The sequence below is a fragment of the Mus pahari genome, chromosome 1, assembly GCF_900095145.1.
Source record: "Mus pahari chromosome 1, PAHARI_EIJ_v1.1, whole genome shotgun sequence".
In the NCBI taxonomy this organism is placed as follows: domain Eukaryota; kingdom Metazoa; phylum Chordata; class Mammalia; order Rodentia; family Muridae; genus Mus; species Mus pahari.
This window is the reverse complement of record NC_034590.1, coordinates 130,789,581-130,814,866: the sequence shown is the minus strand read 5'-3', so window position 1 is coordinate 130,814,866 and position 25,286 is coordinate 130,789,581. Positions and strand designations below refer to the sequence as shown.

The following is a 25,286-nucleotide window of genomic DNA, read 5'->3' as shown; positions in this document are numbered from 1 at the left end:
AAAAAAAAAAAAAAAACAGGATTCATCATTCGGCTGCATAAAAAAAGATTACAAATGACATCAGAAGATAATTCCCCAAATACAAAATATAAAAGATAAGGAAAATATAGTAAAATACAGAAGCTCACTAGATAATAAGAGATGGAAGTGAGATGATAATGATTTCCTCTATATTATAGCATTTTAGAACTATTTACAACATATGAGGAAGTTGCAGCGTCACTGGGTTAAAATGACAAATACTCCTTACAAGAGGAGGTAGATTTATATGGTATACAATATAATATGCTATATTTCCTGTTAATCTATCTCTCCAATTGTAGAAATATTCTTTTTTTAAAAGTGTTTATTTTGATTTGTGTGTGTGTGTGTATGTGTGTGTGTGTGTGTGTGTGTGTGTAATACAAATATAGTAATAATTACATTGTAGTTATTTTCTTTGGCTATTTCTGCTGGTAGGGACAAGGCTGTGAATGTCTTATGTACTGGCTTATATGTTTTAAAATTTGGCATGTGACTTTCTAAGTAAAAAAATAAATAAAATCTTAAATATCAAATAAGTAATACTCTGGAGGAAGCTGGAGAGACAGCTCAGTGTGTAAGAGGACGGGCTGCTCTTCCAGAGCGGACTCAAGCTCAAGTCTCAGCACCCTCATGGCAGCTCACATATGTAAGTTCAGTTCCAGGGGATCTGACATCCTCTTGTGGCCTTTGCAGACATACTACACATACATACATACATACATACATACATACATACTACACATACATACACACACACACACACACACACAAAATCAAAATAAACACTTTTTTAAAAGAATATTTCTGCAACTGGAGAGATAGAGCAACAGTTAGATCACTGGCTGCTCTTGCAGTTCACCCAGGTTCGGTTCCCAGCACCCACACGGCAGCTCACAGCTCTTTGTCACGCTGGTTCCAAGTGATCCATTGCCCTCTTCTGTTCTCCATGGACACCACGCACACATGAGCTGTACACACATACATGTGGACAAAGCATGTATGCACATAAAAATGAACCTTTGATGATGAGATTACACTGAAGAACAGCAAGGGAGGCTATGTCCACAGTGATTTCAGAGCTAATGTGGTCATCTGCAGTCATGAGAAATAGTCCCATTCCTATGGGAGATGGGGAATCACTCAATTGGGAGAAGAGCACTCAGTTTTAGCAGGAGCACCACAATGCTCAAGAGCATCACAATGCTCAATTTCCTGTCTCTAGAACACACCTAAATCATGGGACGCGCCCGACCACCCACGCTGCTTTCTGAGACCGTTGCAGACAGGAACTTAACAAATAAAGCAGGTGCTGCCTTTCCTTTCCATTGTATTCTACACCAGCAGAAACCTTTCTGGCTAATTTTGTGTAAAATCCAACATCTATAACTCACCAGTGGCTTAAAACATGCTCGCTGACCTTCTGAAACGCGCAAAGTTCAAACTGGCAAGGGCGATGAGGGAAAAGAGCACAAAGTATATGTATATTTCCTCCCAGATGTGCCTAATTGGAACGTCTCCATCCAGTGCCCTGTTTCATCTAATTCAAAAACAGTACGGTCTGAGCAGCAGTAATGGAGACTCATTAAGTCCCATTAGCTGCAGACACATCGAATGGATACAATAGAATCCAGCCACTATTCACTGCAACAGGTGGCCCACCACAATAGAAACCTGTTAGACAAATAACCTGGCTGTCTGAAATGGGCCCTCTTGCTTTTTACAGAAACTCATTTTCGAAAACTCGGTGTCCTGTGAAGCATATTTTAATTATATCCTTAGACCACCGGCTGCATTAATTCAATGTAGTTTTTTCAGTCATTCTGACACATAAAACAAATTCTTACTATTACAGTTTCCTCTGTGCAAGGTCTGAGTGAAGGGAAGACAGGCCTCGTTGACTGTTTTACCTGTGGGCCATTAGCCAAGATTCTTAAAAATTAGATAATACGAAACATAATTATCATCAGTCTGTCAGACCCACCCATGGAGTGCTCTCTATGAGCGAAGCGTTCCAGGATGGATCTACTTCCCCCTGTTTTCTCTCACCAGATGGCAGCTCTGTGAGGAAGATGTGACTACTATTCCCTTCACAGGAAAAGGGTCAGGTCACACATCCAATGTCACAGGGCAGCTGGGCATCAAGCCAGACCGGTCTACATCCAACCCGCCCTGCAGCCAGCCTTACCCCTCAGCAACTCCTCTGGGATCAAAGCAAGTTTGCCTGAGGGAATCCCGCTAGGAGGGCAAGCCCAGACAGCTGCTCACAGACGCTGTGCAATGAAGCCCTCAGCCAGAGGTGAATTTGCCAAAGCTAAAGCCACACAGTGGAATCGTGGTACGCAGTGTGCTCGAGTTTCTGCAAATCAAAGAAACTGTGGCATTTTCCAAATACAGTACAGCCAATGTCCCGAAACAGAAAAGATACGACGGGCATCTCACTGCACAGACCAGAGAGACCGAACATCTGGCAAGCACAGCTCAGAGGGCAGTTAAAGCAGATGTTCCTGCTCAGTCCCTCACTGGCTTTAGTTAGCACTTGCCCTCTGTCCACACCCCAAAGTCATTTCATTCTAGAAGGTAGACAATGCCTTCTTTGGAGGCAGGCAAACTTCTATGATCTCCTTATGTTCCCTCTTAAAAATCATTGCTCAGTTACCTCCCTAGCACCCCTCCTTTATAAGCTCCCCCAAAATGACCTCAGCAATGATCACAATATAAAAATCATTCCAGTAAGAAAATATACTATAACTGAAAGAAATTCTATTAGAAATTCAGAGCCAAGATCAAAACCCCTTAGAAGTATCCATATTTTTCAGAAGTCATATACTCCCTTAATGACTATTCTCCCTTCAGGGCTAAGAGAAATGAAGTTACATGAAGGTCAGGGGACTGAACATATTATGAGCATCTCCACTGAAGTGCTTATTTCTAAGTCTCTGGCTCTTGAGTTCTCAAGTCCAAGAGAACAGTGGATGAGAGCAAGAGAACCAAAGGTCTTGGGACCATCACCACCAAAGTGCTTGCTCTGATCCCTGGCATACGGTTCTCCCTCAGTATGGCCTTGGCTTCTGATTACTATGCACTGTGCAACCCTACCTGCACACCCTGAAAAGGGCCTCGCCTTTCCGGTCTTCTTCATAAGTCGCTCCTTTTCTGTCTAACATTCTACAGCCATTGGCACCACAACTGTCCGGCACTAGCTTCCTTCCCTCTTCTTCTCTCCTGGAATTGGCAGCTGACTCCCACAGACCCTCTTGACTAGAAGGCATCTCCTGCTCCAGTTCTAAGATGCCACGGGGTTTCAGATTCATGTGTTCCAAGCCTCATGGACACATGTGGCTAACTGGGTCACATGAATCCCACAGTCAACAAATATGAGGCCGGTAGCTTTCTCCACACCTTTTCCTTGATGACTTCACCCATGTTCCATCCTTCCCTTCAGCTCCATCCAATCCCTACCATACTTCATGAATTGTCCTTTGCTTCCATCCTACTGCCACAGCCAGGACTGCCTTCTCTCACCTGGCATCCCTGGTCTCCAACAGACTCCTTAAATTCACACTTATACCTTCCAGGCTGATAGGTCTGTCCATACCACAGAGTGCACAGACTCCTTCCTTAGCGTAGGTAGAATGAGCAGCTCTCCACAGCCTTGCCTTAATTCATATTAGTGGGAGATGCTCCAACCTTGTTATAGCTCCTTCCAGGTCTTAAAGGGAATTTGTACTTATGATCAATGTTCATCATCAATTTGACAGGGTTTTGAGGTACCTTGGAAACATATCTCTTGGTTTACCTATGATAATGTTTCCAGGGAATTTTAAAAATAAAAATCCATTATGAATTTTGGTGGCACCATCCATACTTGGATGTCCCAGACTGAAGTGAAAAGGAGAAACCAAGTTGAACACTAGCATTGTCTCACTCTGCTTCCTGACAGTGAATTCCATGTGACTAACTCCACTCCCCCTCCTCTTTCCATGATTTCCCTTCTGTGATGGATTAGACCCTCAAACTGTAAGCCAAAATAGATCCTTAATCTCTTAAGTTGTTCCTTCTGCAGGATTTTGTCACTCCAATGAGAAGTAACAAATACAGTATTTCAAAAGAAATTTTACTCCAAATATCTGGGACCTATTTGTCCAACTAAGTTTCATTGATCTTTCTACCCTTGGCTCTATCATGCACATTGATTCATATAACTCTAAAAGATTGATCTGCGTTCACATCTATGCCATAAATACAAAACAAAACAAAAACAAAAAAAACAAAAAAAAAAACCAAACTAACGTTCAAAGCAGTTCAATACCATTTCCCAAGAGCATATAGTTAAGGGACTAGAAGCAGAGATGTGCTGTGGTTCTGCCAGCTCCTAAGAGAAGCACATACATTCTGCAAAGCCCAGAGCCCAGAAGGCCCACAGTGTTGTATAAGCACAGCTGTCAAGAAACGGACGGAATATGCAAGAGAAAGAAAGTAGATATGGCAATGGTCTAAAGATATTTTTGAGATAAATTCCAATTTTATGGATCTACAATCACCATTAGAAATTCATCATTTTCTCAATATTAAATTTGATCTGAAGTTCCACCAGCTACTTAAACACTTATTGACAGAAATATATTATCAACAGAAAAATACAGAATTTCTAAAATATGAATGTCTACTATAAGAAAGTTCCTATTGTAAATCTATTTTAAGTGAAGTTTCTACTGTAAGAAAGTTCCTATTGTAAGTTTATTTTAAGTGAAGTTGTGTTTAAGAAATCACATCTATCTAACTGATTTGGGGGCATCAGAAAAAAACCACATATAATTAAACATTCTATAGTCAGTCTCATGTATATTCAAAAGTGAAGAGATATATTTAACTTGTGTCAATTTGCTTCTACTTGCAAGAACAATTCTGTTTTTAAAAGTCCAAAGGACCATGTGCACATGTCCATACTGTAACTCGACGCTGTACATGTGAAATTATTACATTAACACACCCGGTAGGTTTCCTGACACATTCCCTTTCTCCAACACATCTATCCTCTTCCCCAAAACCTCTGAATGGCTTTCCTACACCGCCCCCTTTCAGAAAGTTCAAGCACCGCAAGCACCTTCAGCCACAGCTTTACCTCAAGCCCCTGTGTGCTCATGGCTCTATACTCATCAGCTTGTCCACTGCCCAGCACCACACAAATTTATGTTGTCATCTCTGTACACAACAACGACAGCTCTTTGTGTCCCCAGGCCCCATCTCTGTTCCCTCCACTGTCAGCCTGCTCACCTAAGCAGTTTGCTGTTGCTGCCTCAAGCTCTCCTGTTCTCTTCCCCAGAACAGTGAAAGTATCCCCATCCCAACCACCAGGAAATGTCAACCAGGGCCTGCTAGAGAAGTCCACCCTCTCAGCCAGCGGCTGCCTTCCCTGTGCTGGATCTCCAGCTGCCGCTGGACTAGCACACAACCTGTGGGTGTCATTCTCTGAGAACATCACTCCATCATGTGACCTCCTGGCTATCCTAGAACTTGCTCTGCAAATCAGGCTGGATCTCAGAGAGATCGGCCTGCCTCCGCCTCCGCCTCCGCCTCCGCCTCCGCCTCCGCCTCCGCCTCCGCCTCCGCCGCGCTTGGATTAAAGGTGTGCACCACTACACGCAGTTCTTCATAGCTTTTGGGTTTTACTGACCAACATTAATGAATATGTTTCCTCTGTCAGCTTACTTGAATATCTTGTCTTTTCTACTCCTTTATTTCCCTTAACCTTTCCACATACAAACACTGGAATGTAAATCTGTCAGACAGGAATTCTTGCCTCCTAGTCTCCACTTAACCCTTGGAATGCAAAGGCTGTCTAGAATATAGTGACGTCCAATAAATAGATGGCGATTACATAAATCATATTGCGAACCATGCTGCAAATTGGACAGAACTCAAACCTACGGGGTTTGGAAGTGGGTCTCTCTATTCTTTTACACCTTTTAGGACAATCCTGATCTGGTAGCAGTTTGGGGATTAAAGAGCTATTCTTTACCTTTCTGATGTCGCTCGGATTTGTTCCTCAAAACTACAATTCAGGCCTTCCATCTTCTCATGGAAATATTTTTCCACACACTGCTCTTCAAAATCATGAAGCTTTTTCAAGTCATCCTTAGTGAGGTAGAGTTCTGTGGAAATAAGCACGACACACATGCAAGCCGTTCTTGGAGGGCTGAGATGGAGTGTGATTTTTACTGACATGGATTGTATCCCCAGTGGCCCAGAGCTGAGGCTTCGTCCACGGGTGAGGATTAAATGGTGGGACCTTGGGGTGGTTGGATTGATGGAGTGGTCACATCAAGCTTAGCCACTGCTAGCTCTCCATTCTCCCTCTCTCTCCTTCCTCACCCTTTCTCCTCTCGTCCCTACACTACAGGAACCCATCCACCATGTTTTGATGTAACATCACAAAAAGCTGACCAGAGGGAGATTAGAGTCTTGGAATTCCAGCCTCCAAATACAGTAGAACCTTGAATGGCAGAGCCACAGGCACCGGTGGGCTCACTTAGAAATCTGTATATTAAATTTTGGTTTTCCAAAAACCTCTGTTGGCTAAACACTGTAGCAATAACAGAGGGGATCGAGATGTCTTTACATGTATTGTATATGGTGAAATTGTGAGAAATCACTTTTAACTTTGTTTAATTAGGAAAGGGAGGGAGCTGGAGTTACAGTCTAGTCTATAAATCACTTGCCATCCAAGCATGGAGTTTGGAGCTTGATTTCTGGAACCCACATAAAATGATTTGATGTGATGTGGGAGTAGCCCAGCATCAGGGAGGCAGGCAGTGGCGAGCATCTCAGAACATTGGAAGCCATTGAATGCTCATAGTGGCACCCTCAGACGGTGGCTATGAAGTGTCCCAGTACTGCTACACTCCATACAGTGCGGTTGCAGTTTAATACTATGTATTTATTTCCTTACACTTCTCTTGCCTGGAAGTGGTACTATTATGCCCTGTGATCATGATGCTGTCGAATTTTATGGTTCTAAATGATAAAATAGATTCTTGTCTATGCAATCACTAAATACATGAGGCTAGGTACTTAATAAAAGAGGCTTACAATTGACCTTGGCATGAGCAAGTTTTAACTCTAACTACATTTATAGAAGACTTGTGTATAGATTGCATTCTGTGTTCTCACAGCATATCTAATTTTTTTCTGTGTGCATTTGTGTGCATGCGTATTCATAGAGAAGGTGAACATATAGGAGGGCACGTGTGTGCACATGTAGGCACAGGGCAGAGGTTGATCGTCTGGTGGTGTTTCTGAAGTCCAGGTCTGTGAGAACACGGAACACGCCAAGTAGTCTGCGCTGAATAGCAAGAGTCCATGCTATCTGCCTTGCTCTGTCTCCCCAGTGCTAGAATTATAAGAATACACCAGCATCCATGCCACTGTACGTGAGATCTGAGTCTCGAACCCAGGTCCTCATGCTTGCACAGAAAGCACTTTATAGACCAACATTCTAGCACCCTTTTTCTTAATTTTGCTCAGATTTCTAGTTTAAATAGTTCGTATTTGAAATATTTTGTTTCCTTCACTTTTTTCTGTTTTAAATCTATTTTATTGCATTTTTTTAAATGAACCAGTCTCACTATGTAGCTCAGGCTGGCCTCAAACCCACAGATACCCTTTCTTCCACCTCTCCATATCTGGGATCACAGGTGTGTGTCACAATACCCAGTGTGGTCTTTGTTTGTCTGTTAATTATTGTAAATCTTCAAAAGTGAAATTCTCCTATAAATGTATTTCTAGTTAAGACTTGTTTATTCAAAGATCAATTGCAAGCCTCTTTTATTAAGTACCTAGCCTCATGCATTTTGTGATAGCGGTGTCATGGCTTTTCTCCCAGTTGTCCTAACAGTAAGGCCTATGTGACAGACATCCCAGCGTGACACACTGTGCTCCTTGAAAAGCAGTAGTACAAACATCTAAGAATACTAGATAATCCTTTCTTCTTCCTTCTTTAAAAAATGGTGAACATGGTGGACAGGCAGAAGCCTCCTCTTCCATATTTTAATACTGTGCAATGTTTTCCTGTGTTAACCAAACTTCTCCATATCTATATGCAGCTGGAGAAGGAACATCATTGTCTCTTTTCCCTGTTGACTGCTTTAGCTTTTAAAAGAGCAATGAGTAGTCTACAGATGAAAATCGAGTTTATAGGGGGCAGAGTGTGCTGATGCCGTTACAGCCAGTGTGAGGAAGTCTTACCTCATCAGGCTGAACATGGACGGGGTGGCCCTCTTTCTTTCTGAGAACTACCAGCCAATGGCCAGTCAACACTGCACCCCTCCCTGAAGTAACTAACTCTTTAAAGGACACCTCTCCTTGTGGTGCCAAGGCCAGCGTAGGCTTTTATCAATCCTCCGTATTCAGATGTACAAACTGCCCTGTTTCTCAGGGAATGGAACCAGAAATCACATTTAAGTGTGTTTCTAATATAGGAAATCTCAAGAGGGCATGATGTTGCTAAAGGAACAAACTTAGAAAATTCTTTCATAAGTGTCTTCACATAAGTCAAGAGAAAAATTAAATATTACTTCATAATTTACTAATGCAATAGCTTCATTATTCTCCAATTAAACAAGTAACGAGAAATTAGTTTTAAATTAAAAATGTGTTTAGTAATAAAAACTGTGTTACAACGAAAGCACACAATATTTTGTGATTTATATGGCGTGGAAGAACCTTTTAGACATTAGAAAAAATGATAATCTCCCAGAGCCCCCATCTTTGATGTCCTATAAGCATGAAGTTTTTCAGGGCCAGGATGATCACCAGCCACCAGCCGCAAATCTGCCCTCAAATTCCCAAAGGGAGCTAGCAACAGGTGCTACTCGTAGTATGCAGTTCCTAAGACTATCCACGAGGTGGCACTGCTGCCCCATCTGTCGTCTACATTACCTTTAAAGGGATGGAAAGAAGCCCAGAGAATGTTTTAGAACTATGGGTGAACTTGCCTTGGTGCAAAAACTTTTGAGTAGGACACTCCAGTCGTTTACAGATGTAAAAGGAAAAGTATCAGCTCAGGACGCCACAACACCAAGTTCTCAGCACAGAGATTTATTTGCCCAAGAAAGACAGAGGGCAGGGAATGAAAAACAAAAGACAGGAGATAGAGGATAAAGAAGGGAACAAGGAAGAGGGAGGCGGGGTTTGTTTAATTACCAAAAATGCAAAGAATCGTAGTATTTTCCACAGGAGAAAAATACTTTTAAAAAAATCTCTTTGAAGTATGTTTTGTTGGGTGATTTTTAAAAATCTAAGTGGCTGACTTGAATTTCAAAAATAAATAAATAAATAAAAGTAATGAAATCAACTTCGGCTTGGGATTATGTGGTTCTACATATACTTTGATCTTTGACCATGTTTTTATTTTTATGCGGAGACTCTTAGCACTGACAATTACAAAAATCAAAATATCTATACAAATTGAAGATCTTTAAGTATCCTTAAGTATCAAATATCCAATCCAGATTAAATTCTTTATAAAACACACCACACACATCCATCTCACTGTTATGCAAATTAGCTCTGTCTTTAATAAATGGATACCTGAGGGTTTTTTTTTAATTTTACTGTGTATAGAGACTTTGCATGCTTGTGCGTCTTGTCTGTGTACCACGTGCATGCAGTACCCACTGAGGCTGTAAGGTGTTAGATCCTTTAGACTTGGAGTTACAGATGATTACGAGCTGTCACATGGATGCTGGGTATCACACTCGCTCAGGTCCTCTGAGGGCAACCAGTGCTGTCATCTCTACACCCACCACCCCCTGATTACTTTTATATCAATGGCTATGTCCTCTGCTGTCAGCTAATTCATGTGCATCTTATAGAGCCCTACATACCTAGGGCCACACCTGGGCACGGGGCAGGGGGGCGGGGGGAGTAAGCATCCTGGCTGTAATAAAGCAGGACGAGAGTGCACGTTTCCAGATGTCTGTGCTACACACTGATTTTCCGAAAATAAGAAGCATCCTTTCTGTACCCTCGTCTGATCTTAGGAGATTAAGAAACCAAGGCTGTGATTCTGGTTGACCACTAGGCAAAGCTCGCTTCTCTGTTTCCCTGGATCCGAGTCCTTTTGAGTCACCTGTCTACACAGCAGGGCAACACGTGCAGGTCTGGGGACTCTGCTCTCTAAGAGATATCCAGGGGAGTCCCAGGTCAGCAGAGAAAGTACAGGTTTTCTAGAAGGTCTAAAACCCTCACACATTCAAGACATTGTCTCTCCTGACTGTTTCAGCATACTATTTAACTGTATTTTTTGCATACTATTTAACTGTATTTTTTTTTATTCTTCTGAAGTAATTGTTGTCTCGGGGGCTTATCGCCTCCATCTGCTAACAGAGGCCTGGTCTTGGAGGCCTCCAGCCTCTGGCAGTCTTATCGAGGCCTAAAACGTGCTCAGCCTCTGAGACTTGCTCCTGAAGAAGCTCACCCTTTCGAGTTCCAAGTTCTCCATGGCCTGTTCAACTCAGCTCTTTCAGCTTAAATGCCTCTCCAAGCTGACTGATTCAATCTGGCTTCTGACTTTTTTGTTCTGCTTGGCCTCATACTAACTTTGAGAGTATGTTCTAATCTTCTGGCTCCTTCTCATTCTCTGGCAGATTCTGTCTTCGCCTGTGTCTAACTTGTTCTCTCTGCAACCTGTCTCTCTGTAACTGTCCTGGTAAAACTGCCTCTTCTTCCTCTTCCTCCTCCTCCTCCTTCTCCTCCTCCCCCTCCTCCTCCTCCTCCTCCTCCATCTCTGTCTGTCTCTGTCTCTGTCTCTGTCTCTGTCTCTGTCTCTGTCTCTCTCTCTCTCTCTCTCTCTCTCTCTCTCTCTCTCTCCATCCCCCACTGCTCTTTTACACAACTCACCTTTCCTCTCTCTTCTCATGAGAGTTGAACATAGCCTACTCCATCAAATCTTTCTTGCTTTGTCTGATACTCAGTTAGGCATCACGTTCAGCGTGAGTGCTTCCTTCTACAAGCTAAAACTCTACATTCACTCTTTGAGATTCAAGGTGTATACTAAGGACTGAGCCACGCCACAACTAGAAACAGGTATTTTCAGGTAATGACGCAATCTTGGGGTTCACAGTGTGATCAAATACCCTGCAACATTTAACAGAGGCAAAAAGAATTGTGAGACCCCAGACAAAGGTGAGGGCTTGTAGTCAGTGTGTTCTCAGGACCTTCATGCGGGGACCTCACTAGAATTGCCAGTCTCCTGTGTCCTCACCCTTTATTGTCTTCCCTCCTTCATTCCTGGTGTCTGCCCTTTCCCTCCTTCCTTCTGTCCCTCCGGAGAAACTTACTTAGCCCTCCGGCCCCCTCGTCCTGGTCCTGAGGGGCTGGGCGACAGCACAGACCTCGGAGGAGCAGGCACAGGTGGCTCAGCAGGATGAAGGGAGGAGGCAGCCAAGGCTTCTGGTGGTAGGTCATGATGTAGCGATAGCGGTTGTACTTCCAGAGCTTGTTCGAGATGGATTTTATATCTAAGTAAATGTTGCTGTAGGTGGGAGAGAGAGAGAGAGAGAGAGAGAGAGAGAGAGAGAGAGAGAGAGAGAGAGAGAGAACATTTTAATATAGGACCCTGAAATGAGACGGACTCTTTCTTCCAACCCGTCTGATTGGTTAACAGATAATCAGCAGCAGTTAGCCAATAACTATTATCCACTTAGGATTTTTATTCCATCAAATAAAACACAGTGACCACTTTTTATAGCAAAAAAAAAAAATGTTCATTGGAACAGTGAACAAAACACAGACACTGAAATCAGAGATTAGGAAAATGGCAGCATTTCAGGCAGAAAACAGAGACTGCCCTGGTGTGCTGTGTGAGGGGCATCTTCGCTTCTCATATATGAAGCTCTCTTCCAGAGTGTAGCTCGCCCTTTGTTGGAAACAAGTCTGATGCTCCTGTGTGCTATTGACCTTATAAAGATATCCTACACACGCCAAAAGCGGGAACTGATGAAATAATTCTAGCTAAAATATCTCAACAGAACCATCTGAATGAAGAAGACATAGGAGAGAAGAATCGATCCTTAAATACGCCAATACGCAGAGCTTCCAAAGGGAACTTGATAAATTATTCACATTAACTTTATACTGAAAGAGGCCTCTGTTGCTCATCACTCTGGGTTTTCTCTTAAATTACATCAGTTTTAAAGGACGCCATAGACACAGGCACTAAAGAATTGCAAGTGGAAATTTTAGCAGGTGGTGGAGTGCTTCAGAACAGCGTAGTGCCCTGAACTGTGTGTATATTCAACACTGGTAGCAAGCCCAATGGAATACTACTTAGGTTTTTTTAAAGTGGGTTTCTTCTGAAGAAAACAAAAAATGGTAGAGTATAAATTTGAACAAAATTTAGCCAATACAAAAATTGACAAGCAAAACCTGACCAGTGACAGGGAGGAGGAGCCACAACTATCCTTGAAAGAACCGGGTCAGGATAAGACAGAGAGAGGCAAGTCCCAGGGCCTGTGAAGTGGAAGACTGACACATGACTGGGTTAGAACCCTGATTCTCAGGGTGTGAAAAATCTCAGAGTCAACATCACCTGAGTACACAGGGGCGTTCTTGAACTCTATCCCAGCATCGCCAGGGCACATGAGGTCATGCACATTCTTGGGCTCTATCTCAACACCATTGAATGGAAAACTACAAGAGGGCAGGGACTTTAGTCTGCAGTTCTGCAAGCTCTCATGTGTCTTGGAGTCGCAGGTGACTTCAGCCTGTGCACCAGCAGGTAAGTATTTCAAGGTCTTTAATGGTAAGATCTCTACCTTCAATGCCCTCCCCCCGCCCAGATAAATAATCAGATCTGGGGTCACCATGCCCGTTTGTTCCTCAAAGTGTTGGCCTCTGAATCGAGTGTTGAGGAAGGAAGGAAGGGGAAGAGACAGGGGAAGGAGAAGGAAGATGAGGGGAGGGGAGGGGGGGGGGGGGGGGGGGGGGGGGGGGGGGGGGGGGGGGGGGGGGGGGGGGGGGGGGGGGGGGGGGGGGGGGGGGAGGAGAGGAGAGGAGAGGAGAGGAGAGGAGAGGAGAGAAAGAACTGTAGGTTGGACTTTCCAGAGAGGTTCTTGTTCTTCCCTGTAGATTTTGGAAAGCCTGGAAATTGAACAATTCTATATTGGGAAGGGGGAGTTCAAGAGTTTGCCCTGGGTTGGTCACAGGATCAATAAGGCTGGAGTTTCAGTGAAGCAGGCAGTATAAACAGGATTTCCCAGATATACAGAATAAGAACAAGAACAGGAAAAAAAAAATACAGATAAAGGAAAAGGCCAAAGCTCTAGGCCTAAGATCTTTTTAGTGTAAAATGGAGACATTGAGCCAGAAAGGGAGAGGGGGGAGAAGAAGCTAACTATGAGAGGGAAGGAAGAAAGCGGGACAGACAAGGGACACTTTGGAAAAGCACACATCAAATCCTTAGTGGGCTGTCAATGCCGACCCTCCCATTCTGCAGAACTCCAATTAGGCTGTAACAGCTTGGATCTCCTCTCATGTGTGCACTTCAATTGTGACTTCTGCTATATAGTTGGCTATGAGTTTGACTTCTTTCCTACCAATAGTTTCACACCCTTGCTTTAAAGCCACAGCAATAAAACATGGGACATATGTAAGGACAAAGGGTCAAATACCCAACATGTGTGGGAGTATACGCAATATAGCTGCTCCTCTGTCTTGGTAAATAAAATAATTGTATTTCATTAAAGTTACCTACTTGAAACAGGCGATCAGAAGGTTCACCATGATGATGTATTGCACAAAGAGGTAGACAGCTTGCAGGAATGGAGTCAGGAAAGAACCCGGAGGGCAAGAAGTCCTATTTGAACAAACTACAAAGAAAGAATTTAAGAGTGAGAGGAGATAAGCCACAGCCCTGGGGGTCTCTGCAACGTCCCAGAATACCACAAACTTTACACATTGAAAGGATTCTTGGGACTGATTTCCAGACTTGCTTTTATTCTGAGTATCTCCATAGGTTCTGATTCTGAGTGAAGGCAAAACCTCGTATGTACCATCTATATCTGAAGCGTAGACCTCTCCGTACATCATCCAATACGGCTCGAAGACGATGTCACGAGCCAGTCGCCATGAAGGAGGCTCCTTTGGTGAGAGGATGGCTTTGCGTGCCACACCAAAGCTCAGCAGGACAATGGCCATGATGATCACAATGTAGAACATGTTCGCTGCCTGCAAAAAGCACAGCACAACCAGAATTTACCACAAATCAAGCCCTAACGGTCATCGCCACACTGACAGGGAACTAGTCTAGTCAGTGGCTCACATGCCTCCATCTAAGACAGCTGAGTTCTCTCTGCCTGTTAGCTTCTTTTCTCTACACAGTATGTGCTTTGGGACAGTGACATCTATAGAGTTATATGATGTGCAGAAATTCTAAATAGAGACTCCTTCTGTAAGCAGCAATCAAATGTTACCAGCTTTTGACTGAGTAGCACCCAAAATTGACCAATGAAATCAAAGGTTTAATTAGAAAAACTTTAAAAGGATATGGTATATTCAAATTATTCCAATACATGTTCCCAGGATTCCCTCACAGATTCATGAGGTGTCTGAGAAATTGATTATGCCAGTTTCCTCCTATTTTTTTCAAATACAGCAACTCAACTCACTTGTTCAACATGTCAGACTAAGAAGTCACCAACATTTCCACTCTCTCCACATTTCTTATCTTATTAAGTGGTGACTACAAGATCCAAGTAGCCAGTGGGCTAAAGAATGACAGCAATAACCTGGCCTGAGCTGCTAAACCCTGCTGGACTTTATCACTCCTCTTGCTGCCAAAGGAGACCCAGGAAGGGGCTACGTTGCATGGGTATGCCACACAAACTGGCAACTCTGCATCCTGGACTCAGCACTTAGAGAACCCATCAAACCTAGCTTCTGGAAAAAAGGGACTTGTGCCTAATCACTGAGGTGCACTAGTTGTCTGACCTCTAATAAATGCGATGTTTCCAAAATCAGAGGGTGCATGTATGGTCTAAAAGAAAAATGGTAAGAAAAAAGAAAATCTGAGGGCTGCCCTGGGGTTCAGCAGTAGAATGCTTGCCTGGCATGCATGAGGCCCTAAGTTCAACTCCCAGTCCTGCCAAAAGGAGGAGGAGGAGAAGAGAAAAGGGAAGCAGAAGAAAAGAAGTAGGGGAGGCGGGAGCTGGAAGCACCAGCAGATCTTCTTAGATCCTTCTGGTCCCTCTCCCTCTGTCTTTCTTTCTGTATTCCTCCTGACCCTCCAGAACATCACCTTGCATTGTATTCTAGAAATAAATGCCAAAATAATCTTGGGGTTGGACTTCTAGTCAGTAGATCTTTGTGTAGTTTCAAAATTCCAGATGGCAAAAGCTGGCAGAATGTTCAGCAAGCTCAGAGGATAGACTAGAGCCAGGCCACCCGCTGTGGGAGCCTGGATCCCCAACATATGTTCATGAGTGAATTTACTTAACTTCTGTTTCCTTGTATGTAAAAAGTAGGTACTATTAATTCATAAAGTTGCTCCAAATATTACATGAGTTAATGCATCCAAAGTATCTCGTATAGCATGTGGTGCCTAGTTACTACGACTTAAGCATAAGAGGAAGTGGTTTAAAATAAAGCACTTTCAGAGAATACATTCTTGGTGGTAGCCTTATGCAAATAAAAAACAATGTGACTCAACCCGATATGGCTAGCCTTCACAAAAGGCTAAGCTAAGTGTTCCTATTAACTACCCAAGCCCATGTTTATATACAAGTTTATGGTTAGTCAGAAATGAGTCTTGGTGCTTCTGAAAACAATTACAAATTTTAACTAGTGCACTGGGGAGATGGCTCAGTGTTAACACACTTACTGCACCGGAGAATTGATTCCCAGAAAGCGTTTAAAAAGCAGGCAAGGGCCGGGCGTGGTGGCACACACCTTTAATCCCAGTACTCAGGAGTCAGAGGCAGGTGGATTCCTGAGTTTAAGGCCAGCCTGGTCTACAAAGTGAGTTCCAGGACAGCCAGGGCTATACAGAGAAACCCTGTCTCGAAAAAAACAAAAAAACAAAAACAAAAATAACAACAACAACAACAACAAAAAGGCAGGCAAGGAATGGGGACCAGGAGGCTCCTTGGGAGTCCACTAGCCAGCCAGTCCAGATCAAAGTGAGCATTAAGCTCGATAGGCATCCTCTGTTTCAAACCATAAGGCAGAGAACTACGGTGATCTGAATGAAAATAGCCCTGATGAGCTCATATATTTTAATGTAAATCCCCAGTTGGTGGGACTGTTTTGGAAAGACTGGGCAGTGTGCCTTTGTTGGAGGATGTGTGTCAATTTGAGTGGGCTTTAAAGTTCACAGTTTAAAAGCCCATATCTTTCACAGTGAGCTCTCTAGTGCTCCCATGACTAGTGCTCCCATGCCTAGTGCTCCCATGCCTACTGCTCCAGCGCCATCCCTGACTACCTGTTGCCATGCTCCCCAATGAGATGGTCTCAGATTCTAATCCTCTGGAGCCATACGCCCCCAAATTAAATTCTTCCTTTCGTGCTTTGGGCATGGTGTCTCTTGACAGCAATAGAAAAAAAATAAGGCAAGAGGAATAGTGGAAGACACCCAGCGTTGATTTCTCCCCTCTACAGAGGCAAACACAGGTGAGGGCAGCCACAAACAAACATGCGCACACGTTCATATATCACAAGTGAGAAGATTAAAGTATGGAATATGAACCACACAGTAGAACCACTGAAAAGGGGGCACTTGTGTATAAAGTAAGGCTGCACTCACCATTTTTGCAATCATGGTCACATACGGACCTGCATGTTGATTCACAGCAAAGAAGTCCATGAGCCGAGAAAACCAAAATATGATGTCTATGCAGTAAATGAGTCTCCCTGCAGTTTGCAAAGGTGGATGTCCCCACCGTAGGCCAAAGCCAACAGCAAACAGGCCAATAGCCACAGTTTCCATGAGGTTCCAGTACTCACTGAGCCACATCTTCACCTTCTGAGTAAACTTGCTTGGTTCTGAAATGCAGATCTAATTGGAGAAAGAGAGAAAGATTTTAAAGAAGGGGATCTGGCTGAGGCTGCAGTAAAGTTACAGAGCACTCGCCTCTAACACACAAGGCCCTGGAGTTGGTCCTCAAAACTGCAGCAAGAGGGGAATACTATCAATAGCTTTTTCAAATGCATTAACCTATCATTTAAATAGTAAGCCAACTCCTGCCAATTTTTACATACCAAGCGGATCTGAGAATCATGGATCCCCTGCTAATTGAGTTATTCAAACCATCCTATAAATATATATTTAATGTCTGTTAGTTAAAATTAATGAAGAATTTAACCTTAGTATCTAGCATTACTACCATTAATCCTAGCCGCCACTTGAGAGACAAACTAGAAATGACAAAAAGAAAGAATGTTGTTCTAGTTTTTATGGATTCTATGTAAAGGCAGAGCAACCGCGAGATATTTCAGAAGTCAGCACAGCAATGCCTCTACCTAACTATGATTCTGCTTCATGAGCTGAGGGCAGAGGATACTGAGAAGAATCCAAGCTGTCCTATAATCTAGTCCTACGATGCTACCCAGTAAGCTTTTGGCAAAACGCTAAGAATGTGCTGTTGAACCCCACTAGTGTTAAGAAACTTCCCTTGCAGTATTATAGCAGGCACACTGCAATGTAAACAGCAAGCTTGTTTTCCCCAAAACGTAAAAGTCCTGGTAGAATTCAGATTGTATTTCTCTTTTATAAACTTCATTAGCAGACAATGCAATATAATCACCAAGATGACACTTACCATAGAATGCTGGCCAAATTATCACTGGAACAAGACAAGTGTAGAGACATGCAGAGATGTGCACACATAGCTAGGACAGCTGAACTCATAACTACTTGGGATTATATTTACAACTGCATTAAGTGACCAGTGGCAAGGTAGAAATGAAAAAATGCTTAATTTTGTTTCTTAGACTCCTTCTCCCAGAAAGATATTCAGCATCCATTTTCAAGGGTGTTTACCAGAAACTTCCACATGCTGTGAACATATTCCTCATATATGTTGCACCTTTAGCCATTCATGTGTCACTTATATGGTAAAACTGATAGTTGCTAGTAAGTCTAGGTTATTAAAAATTCAGACCACAAAGAAAACTACATTGTGGGAAGCAATCAGTTGGAGAGTTCATTAGCAAATAGATGACATTGCCCATTGCTCCCTGAGTAATAACTAAAGATTGTGCTTCAAAATGACTGCTTTCAAAGGTCAGCACAAAATCTTTGGCAAGAACAAGGAATGAAATCAGACATCTCCTGAGCAACCTTCTCATAGATAATTGGAATCGGTGTGTTCTCTTTCCCCTCACACACTTGACATGAGTCCGCTTTCATCCCCAGAGCCAACAACACCTCTTCTGGGTTGTGCAGAAGACACAGTTCAAAGGACCACTCACCTCCCTGACCTTCTCAATAGCATTGGTGAAGATGTAGATGATGACAAGCCACTCGTGCACGCTGGGTTGGGGCTGCATCTCCACCAACACTGTGTAAGTGAACAGCATGAGGAATGCCAAATAAGCCATCTGTGAGGGACACACATTCCCTGGACGTGAGCTCATGTGACCACAGTGGATGTCAAGCAGGGGCAGACAGAGCCCAGAAGAAGCACAGACATGAACTTCTACACGACAACATGAAAATATCACAGGGACGACTTCTGTTAATTGATTACTTCATGTCAAGGAATGCATAAGCATCTCCTGTCTAGGAACAAAAGACTGGTACAAGAAGGAGACACTGTCCTATTAGCACTAACCATTGCAGCATGCATACTGGTGAGCTAGCAGCAGACCAGAAAAGGCTCTCATGCCTTCCCTCTAGTTCCAGCTTGGAAAATAAATGTATACCAAGATGAGCAGTGTCCCTGGATACCTATCTTCATGGTAAGATGACAGTCCCTACCACAGGGAAATTAGTGTATAGTGATTAAAATGTTATTCTGGCTAGAGAGATGGAGAGATGGATCAGCAATTAACTGATCTTTCTTGAGTAAGTGAATTTAGCTCCCAGCACCCATCTTGGCCAGCTCACACTACCTGTGACTCAAGCTCCAAGGTATCTGTCTTCTGCATTTTAGGGGTACCTACATATGTACACACACACACACACACACACACACACACACACACATGATAGATAGATAGATAGATAGATAGATAGATAGATAGATAAATGTTTTGTTAAAGGTAAAAAGCAATCAAGGCTGACACCTGATTTCAACATCTGGCATTTCATTCATACATGTGCAGCTGCACTTACACATCCATATGAATATATACACATGAAGAGATTAGTCATCCAGGTATAGTATATAATAGCTGACAGAGTCTCCTGTATATCAGGCAGAGGGTTAGGTGGATGGTGCAAGTCCACACAGACCATAGCTCAGGTGTATAAGTCAAAGCATAGCTTATGGGAGTCAGTCCTCTTCTACCTTGGCTCTGAGGCCAAAGTCATATAGTCAAGCTTGGCAGCAAGTGTTCTCGCCTGGGAGCCATCCTGTTGAAGCGTCTCTGTTTTATTTTGAGTCATGGATGTTCACTGAACCTGGAACTCACTAATGTAGCTGGACTGACTTGCCAGTAAGCTCAAGGAATCTTATCAGTTTCTACCTCCCCAGTGTTGGAATCAGAAATGCTGCGCCATGACTAGCATTTCACGTGGATGCTGGGAATCGGAACCTGGGTCTCCACGCTGTGTTGTAAGCTCCATGCCCTGTACCTACCTACTGAGCCATCTCCCAAGTCCTAGGATTAACACTTAGAAACAGATAACTGTCATTCTGAGCTATATATTTATTAAGTATGTGCAATAAGTATGTGGTTGCCAAGTCAATATTCTGAGATTATATATTATGTGGATTTAAATAGACATCCTGTGCTATTAAAACTTCAAAAGCCTTTGGAATACAAAACATTGGCTGTGCAGAATCTAAGTATAGACAAACATTAGAAAAATATATGCTACTAAGTAAATATGAGAAGCGCTCGCTATCTGTATGCTTTCTCTAAATGGCTACTCTTCACAGAAGATTGCAGTTTTATCCAACAACTCATGTTCTCAACTTTAAATCATCCGCTTACATTCAAAGCAAATGCTATTAAAAACAACCAAACCAAAAGACACTATTCCTACAAAACAATTGGTTCAACTCATGATTTTTATTGTATACTGATTTATTTTGCCTAAGAAAGGCAGAAAACAAAAACCACCATTCAATTCAACACTTGGGACTGTTAAGATCATTGTACTTAAACACTCCAACGGCTCAGTCTTGCCTTGCTGTGTCTAAGCATGCCAAGAGAAAAACAAATCTGAGACTGTTCTCAACACCTGCAATGTCAACATCAGAAGGCAGTCGCAGGAACATGACTACAAGTTCCAGGCCAGTCTAATCTACATCTACCTAGCGATTCCCAGGCTGGCAAGGACATAGAATGTAAGAGGACAAAGTTGGTGAAAAAGAGATTCTTCAGGATTCTTAAAGTGCAGCCCGTCTCCCCTACATACACTTTCCTTGTCTTCTTCCAATTCTCCCACCTGCCTTCTTTGTTATCTCTCCTTTTTTTTAAGTAAAATTCCTAAAATGTGATGATTTTATTTTAATCTCAGGTGAGCAAGTGAGACATAACATGAGTAACAATATTCTGAGCTATTAATTATCATCAACACTATTGTACTGAGACCAACCGTGTAGAACCAAAACTTGACAAACGGAGCGCTGTAGAACTCGTAGACTCTTCTGGTCCATGGGAGGCTCTGGGGCACATTTCTTAAGTCTAAATGCAGAGGTTCATCCAGTTTCTCATCAGGGCCTCTTTCCAAATCATAGTCTTTCTGAAAAATAAGCAACAGTCTTGTAGACTAGAGGGTGTAACTCAGTGCTTCAATTTCCTGATCTGCCATCAATAAAGAATAATAAACAACACTAACTATATCTACACACACACACACACTTTTTGACACATAGTCTTACTATATAGCCTTACTATATATCCCTAGCTGGCCTGGAGCTTTAAGAGGTCCACCTGACTCTGTGTTTCCAGTGCTGTGTTTAAAGTCATTCATCACCACAGGCTGCCATCATTATGTCTTGTTGAGACAACTAATCTTGGTTATCAACTTGACATACCTGAGAAAGGGGATTCTCAAGTAGAATTGCCTCCATCAGATTGGCCCACGGGAATGTGTAGAGGACACGTTCTTGATGTTTGATCTATGTAGGTAGGCCCTGCCCACTGTGAACAGTGTCATCCCTGGGCAGATGGGCCTGGGGTGTATAATAATGCAGCTGGCCTTGCTGTAACCCATGAATTCTCAGTCATGCTTGCTGTCTCTCTCTTGCCTGTTCAACTGGTTATTCATTTTAACTCCCTTTTCTCCTTCCCACATCTTTTGCTATTGATCCAGGCTGACATCCTTATCCTTTCTGGCCTTGATGGCTGTGCTGGTCTATGTTCTTCTTGATTCTAACCTGCCTCCTCCTCCTCCTCCTCCTCCTTCTTTTGCATTTTTGTTAGATATTTTCTTTATTTACATTTCAAATGTTATCTCCTTTCCTGGTTTCCCCTCCAAAAACCCCCTATCCCCTCCCTCTCCCCCTCCTCACCAACTCACCCACTCCTACTTCCTGATCCTGGTATTTCCCTACACTGGTGCATTGAGCCTTCACAGGACCAAGGGCCTCTCCTCCCATTGATGGCCAACAAGGTCATCGTCTGCTACATATTCGGCTGGAGCCATGGGTCACTCCACATGTACTCTTTGATTGGTTGTTTAGTCCCTGGGAGCTCTGGGTGGTCTGGTGGGTTGATATTGTTGTTCCTCCTATGGGGCTGCAAACCTGTTCAGCTCCTTGAGTTCTTTCTCTAGCTCTTCCATTGGGGACCCTGTGCTCAGTCCAATGGTTGTCTGAGAGCATCCACCGCTGTATTCATCGGGCACTGGTAGAGACTCTCAGGAGATGGCTATAATATAGCCTGTCTTCTTATGAAACTATCCTATGCAATGAAAGCAACGGTTCTTCTACCAGCTGCTTGTCTCACTATGCTAGTCATAAACATTCAAAGGTTCTCTAGTGAGTAAAATAGAGTGATGTCTCACAAGACATACAAGAGTCTCACAATCCTCTGTGTTTCCAGACATGCCTATAAACACTCCCTGCTTGACCAGTACCCTCCCTAACAACAAGTCCAGCCAAACCACGTGACTGACCTTGCTTACCCTCTGCCTCGTGACGTCCTGCCTCTATGCCCTATCTAGCTGTTACCAATTCCTAGTCCTCATCTGCTAGCCCTACTGAGAAGGGTCATTCCTTTTCCCTTCCTGGGCCTTCCACTCTATTGTCTTCATGCAGCTTATTCCTGGGCTAGTTTAAGCCACAGAGGTCATGCTTTAAGAGACTAGCAGTTGAGCAATTTAAATTTCTCTTTAAAAACTTATTTTGCCTGGGGAAAGTTCGAAAAAGAGTTCTGACTTAGTATGGATGTGGGTCCATGCAGTCCTAGGTACTCAGCAAGTTGAAGCATAAGCAATCACTTGAGTCCAGAAATTTAAGGCCATCCTCTCGGGAACATAGCAAGACAGTGCAACACACACACATGTACACACACACACACACACACACACACACACACACACACGCACGAATGCACACACACCCAAGGGGTGGGTAAGAAAATCTCACAGAGGAAACACAGTATCTGATAATACAGCTTCAGCTCCCCATCGGAACAACAAGGCCCTTTACTGCTACAAACTTAGTACCACAAAGACACACTAAACCACATCTGTTTATATTGCTGTCCCCAGCTTTATCCCAGTATATACATTGTTAAACCATGTTCCTCAGCTAATCAATTACATTTGCCTAATTAGCATTATAAAGTCTTATATAGCCTATCAAATCTGCCAGGCAAAAATTAATAATAATTGTGGGAGGAGTGAGAATAGCTAGACAAGTATAGTCAATAATTTCTGCTTAAAATGAATCTGATGAATAAAAAAAAATCTGTTTTTATGATCAGAAGCCATTCATAGTAGAATGTACTTGAACAACTATTTCACTAAGTGTTTCAGACTGAAAAATGCTAAAGTTTTGTGGATAGTTTCTTGAAAATAATCCCATCATGGCTGAGGCCACATCTGACTTAGTTTCAATATTCACTGAATTAATCAATTGATATGACCACATTTAAATCACCTGGGGGAGCAACTGCTCTAGAGGGACACTAGTCAGGGGGTTTCAAGAATTTACTTTTTTTTTTTTTAATGTTAAGAGCGCACATGTAAATTCCATTCTGTGAAGAAACTCTGAGTCTCCTTTGAGAATGGTTCTGAGAGGAAGGCGCCAGTTCCCCACAGCACCTTCAGTGACGATGAGTCCATCATTCTACAGAATCAGCCAGAACCAAAAGCAGAACCGTATTCACTGGCAAACTATCATCTACATCCTGTGAGATCTGCGTGTATGTTTTGAGAAGCTGGGTAAGGAACAGCTTTTTGTCCCCATTTATCTTCAAGCTGCACAGGAAACCTGGCATGCACAAACAAAAAAGGACTTTTCCGAGGAGAATACCTCTGCCCCAGGCTATGTGTTATCTCTAGGAGCAGGGTCATCATTGTGTTCCTTCTCTGTGATGGGTTTGGACCTTGAACTGGCAGAAATATAACCACCTGACTAGCTCAGGCTTTGAAGAGAGCCCTCAGGCTTTCTCCAGCCAATGGAATGCACACAACTTCCTGGATTCCAAGGATTCAAGACGGAACTAGAAAGAGAGGAAGGGAGGAGAGGGAAACACACACACACACACACACACATACACACACACATACACACACACACATACACACACACACACACACACACACACACACACATGTCTAAATAGGAGTAATAACTAAAGTCCTTAATGACCCAGGTGAGACAGATCAGCAGGGCATCAAAATGCACAGATGTCCAGTCAGCAACACATCCCAAAAAACACCAGTCACGGTCCTCATTCAGTATTTGATGAATAATTAATACTTAAGTAGGCAATTAAATGGATACACCATTCAAGGTAAGCACCAGAGAAGATGTTTACCACACCTTGGGGCAAAGGGCAGTTTTATGAGTCATGGTCAGAGTGGAGGCGGAGAGCAGAGAAAGCGTTCACAGCATCCTGAACTTCTGGCTGTGACCCTTGGCTGCTGGGGAAGTGGCTACATCCCAGTGGAGCGCGCACTTAAAATCCTTAGCAAAACTGCCCACGGCCACTGAATGGTGACAGATGACAAGTGTGGGGTGCAGCGGAGAGGATCAACAAAAACCTGTTACATTTGTTTTGGGTATACACGTGTTGCAGAACATGTATGGAAGTCAGGGGACAGTCATGTTTGAATCAGTTCTCTTCCTCCTTTATGTGGGGTCTGGGATTGAACTCAGGTTGCCAAGCCTGGCTGCAAGTCCCTTTGCCCACTGAGCCACTCCTCTGTCCCATCAACATGAATTCTAAATGTGTGTCCTTTATCGATGAGAAGCTTAAGGGTATGTGGCAGTGTTAATGGAGGCTTCAAGTCATAAGCCAATCTGTTCTGCCACTTCCCAAAGCATGCTGAAACAGTTGTTGGACATGATGACTTTGTCATTGAAGCAGAAATGGAATACTTTTCTTTGCTTATAAGCTCTACCTGTCTAGCATAGAACACAATGGAGATTACACAGAGAGATGCCTGATTGTTGAATCAGCCCTGGGTTTTTAGAATAATGTGCAACCCCAGGGCAATTTGTAACTCCACTGGACTGAAACATTGGCCAGAAATTCAAAGCCATTCTGGGAAACTTAGCAAGACAGCAACATACACAGAGAGAAGTGTGTGTGGGAGAGTGTTAATAAATACCCTGTTAATGTTAAAAAGGCAGACGTGTTTTTAACAGATGCCTATTACAGATAGGCTCCATGTTTGTGCATCTCTCTGCACAGGTACACCATGGGAACTCAGTTTCCTATGGTAGGGTACTGTCTTAGTCAGGGTTTCTATTCCTGCACAAACATCATGACCAAGAAGCAAGTTGGGGAGGAAAGGGTTTATTTGGCTTACATTTCCATACCGCTGTTGATCACCAAAGGATTCAGGACTGGAACTCAAGCAGGTCAGGAAGCAGGAGATGATGCAGAGGCCATGGAGGAATGTTCTTTACTGGCTTGCC

The 25,286-nt window shown here is 43.1% G+C and overlaps 1 protein-coding gene across 3 annotated transcripts in view; it reads right to left on the bottom strand.

Annotated features, from left to right (window-relative positions):
* Positions 1–25,286, bottom strand: part of Trpm6 (transient receptor potential cation channel subfamily M member 6) — a 146,893-nt gene that overhangs the window by 49,812 nt on the left and 71,795 nt on the right. For all 3 annotated transcript variants that reach the window (XM_029537897.1, XM_021220067.2, XM_029537891.1), the window contains exons 19-25: positions 20,786–20,932; positions 18,490–18,618; positions 16,823–17,074; positions 14,076–14,250; positions 13,778–13,892; positions 11,364–11,557; positions 6,044–6,176 (exon numbers count right to left, since the gene is read on the bottom strand). In XM_029537897.1, the coding sequence (XP_029393757.1) occupies positions 6,044–6,176; positions 11,364–11,557; positions 13,778–13,892; positions 14,076–14,250; positions 16,823–17,074; positions 18,490–18,618; positions 20,786–20,932 (1,145 nt within the window). The remainder of the gene's footprint in view (positions 1–6,043; positions 6,177–11,363; positions 11,558–13,777; positions 13,893–14,075; positions 14,251–16,822; positions 17,075–18,489; positions 18,619–20,785; positions 20,933–25,286) is intronic.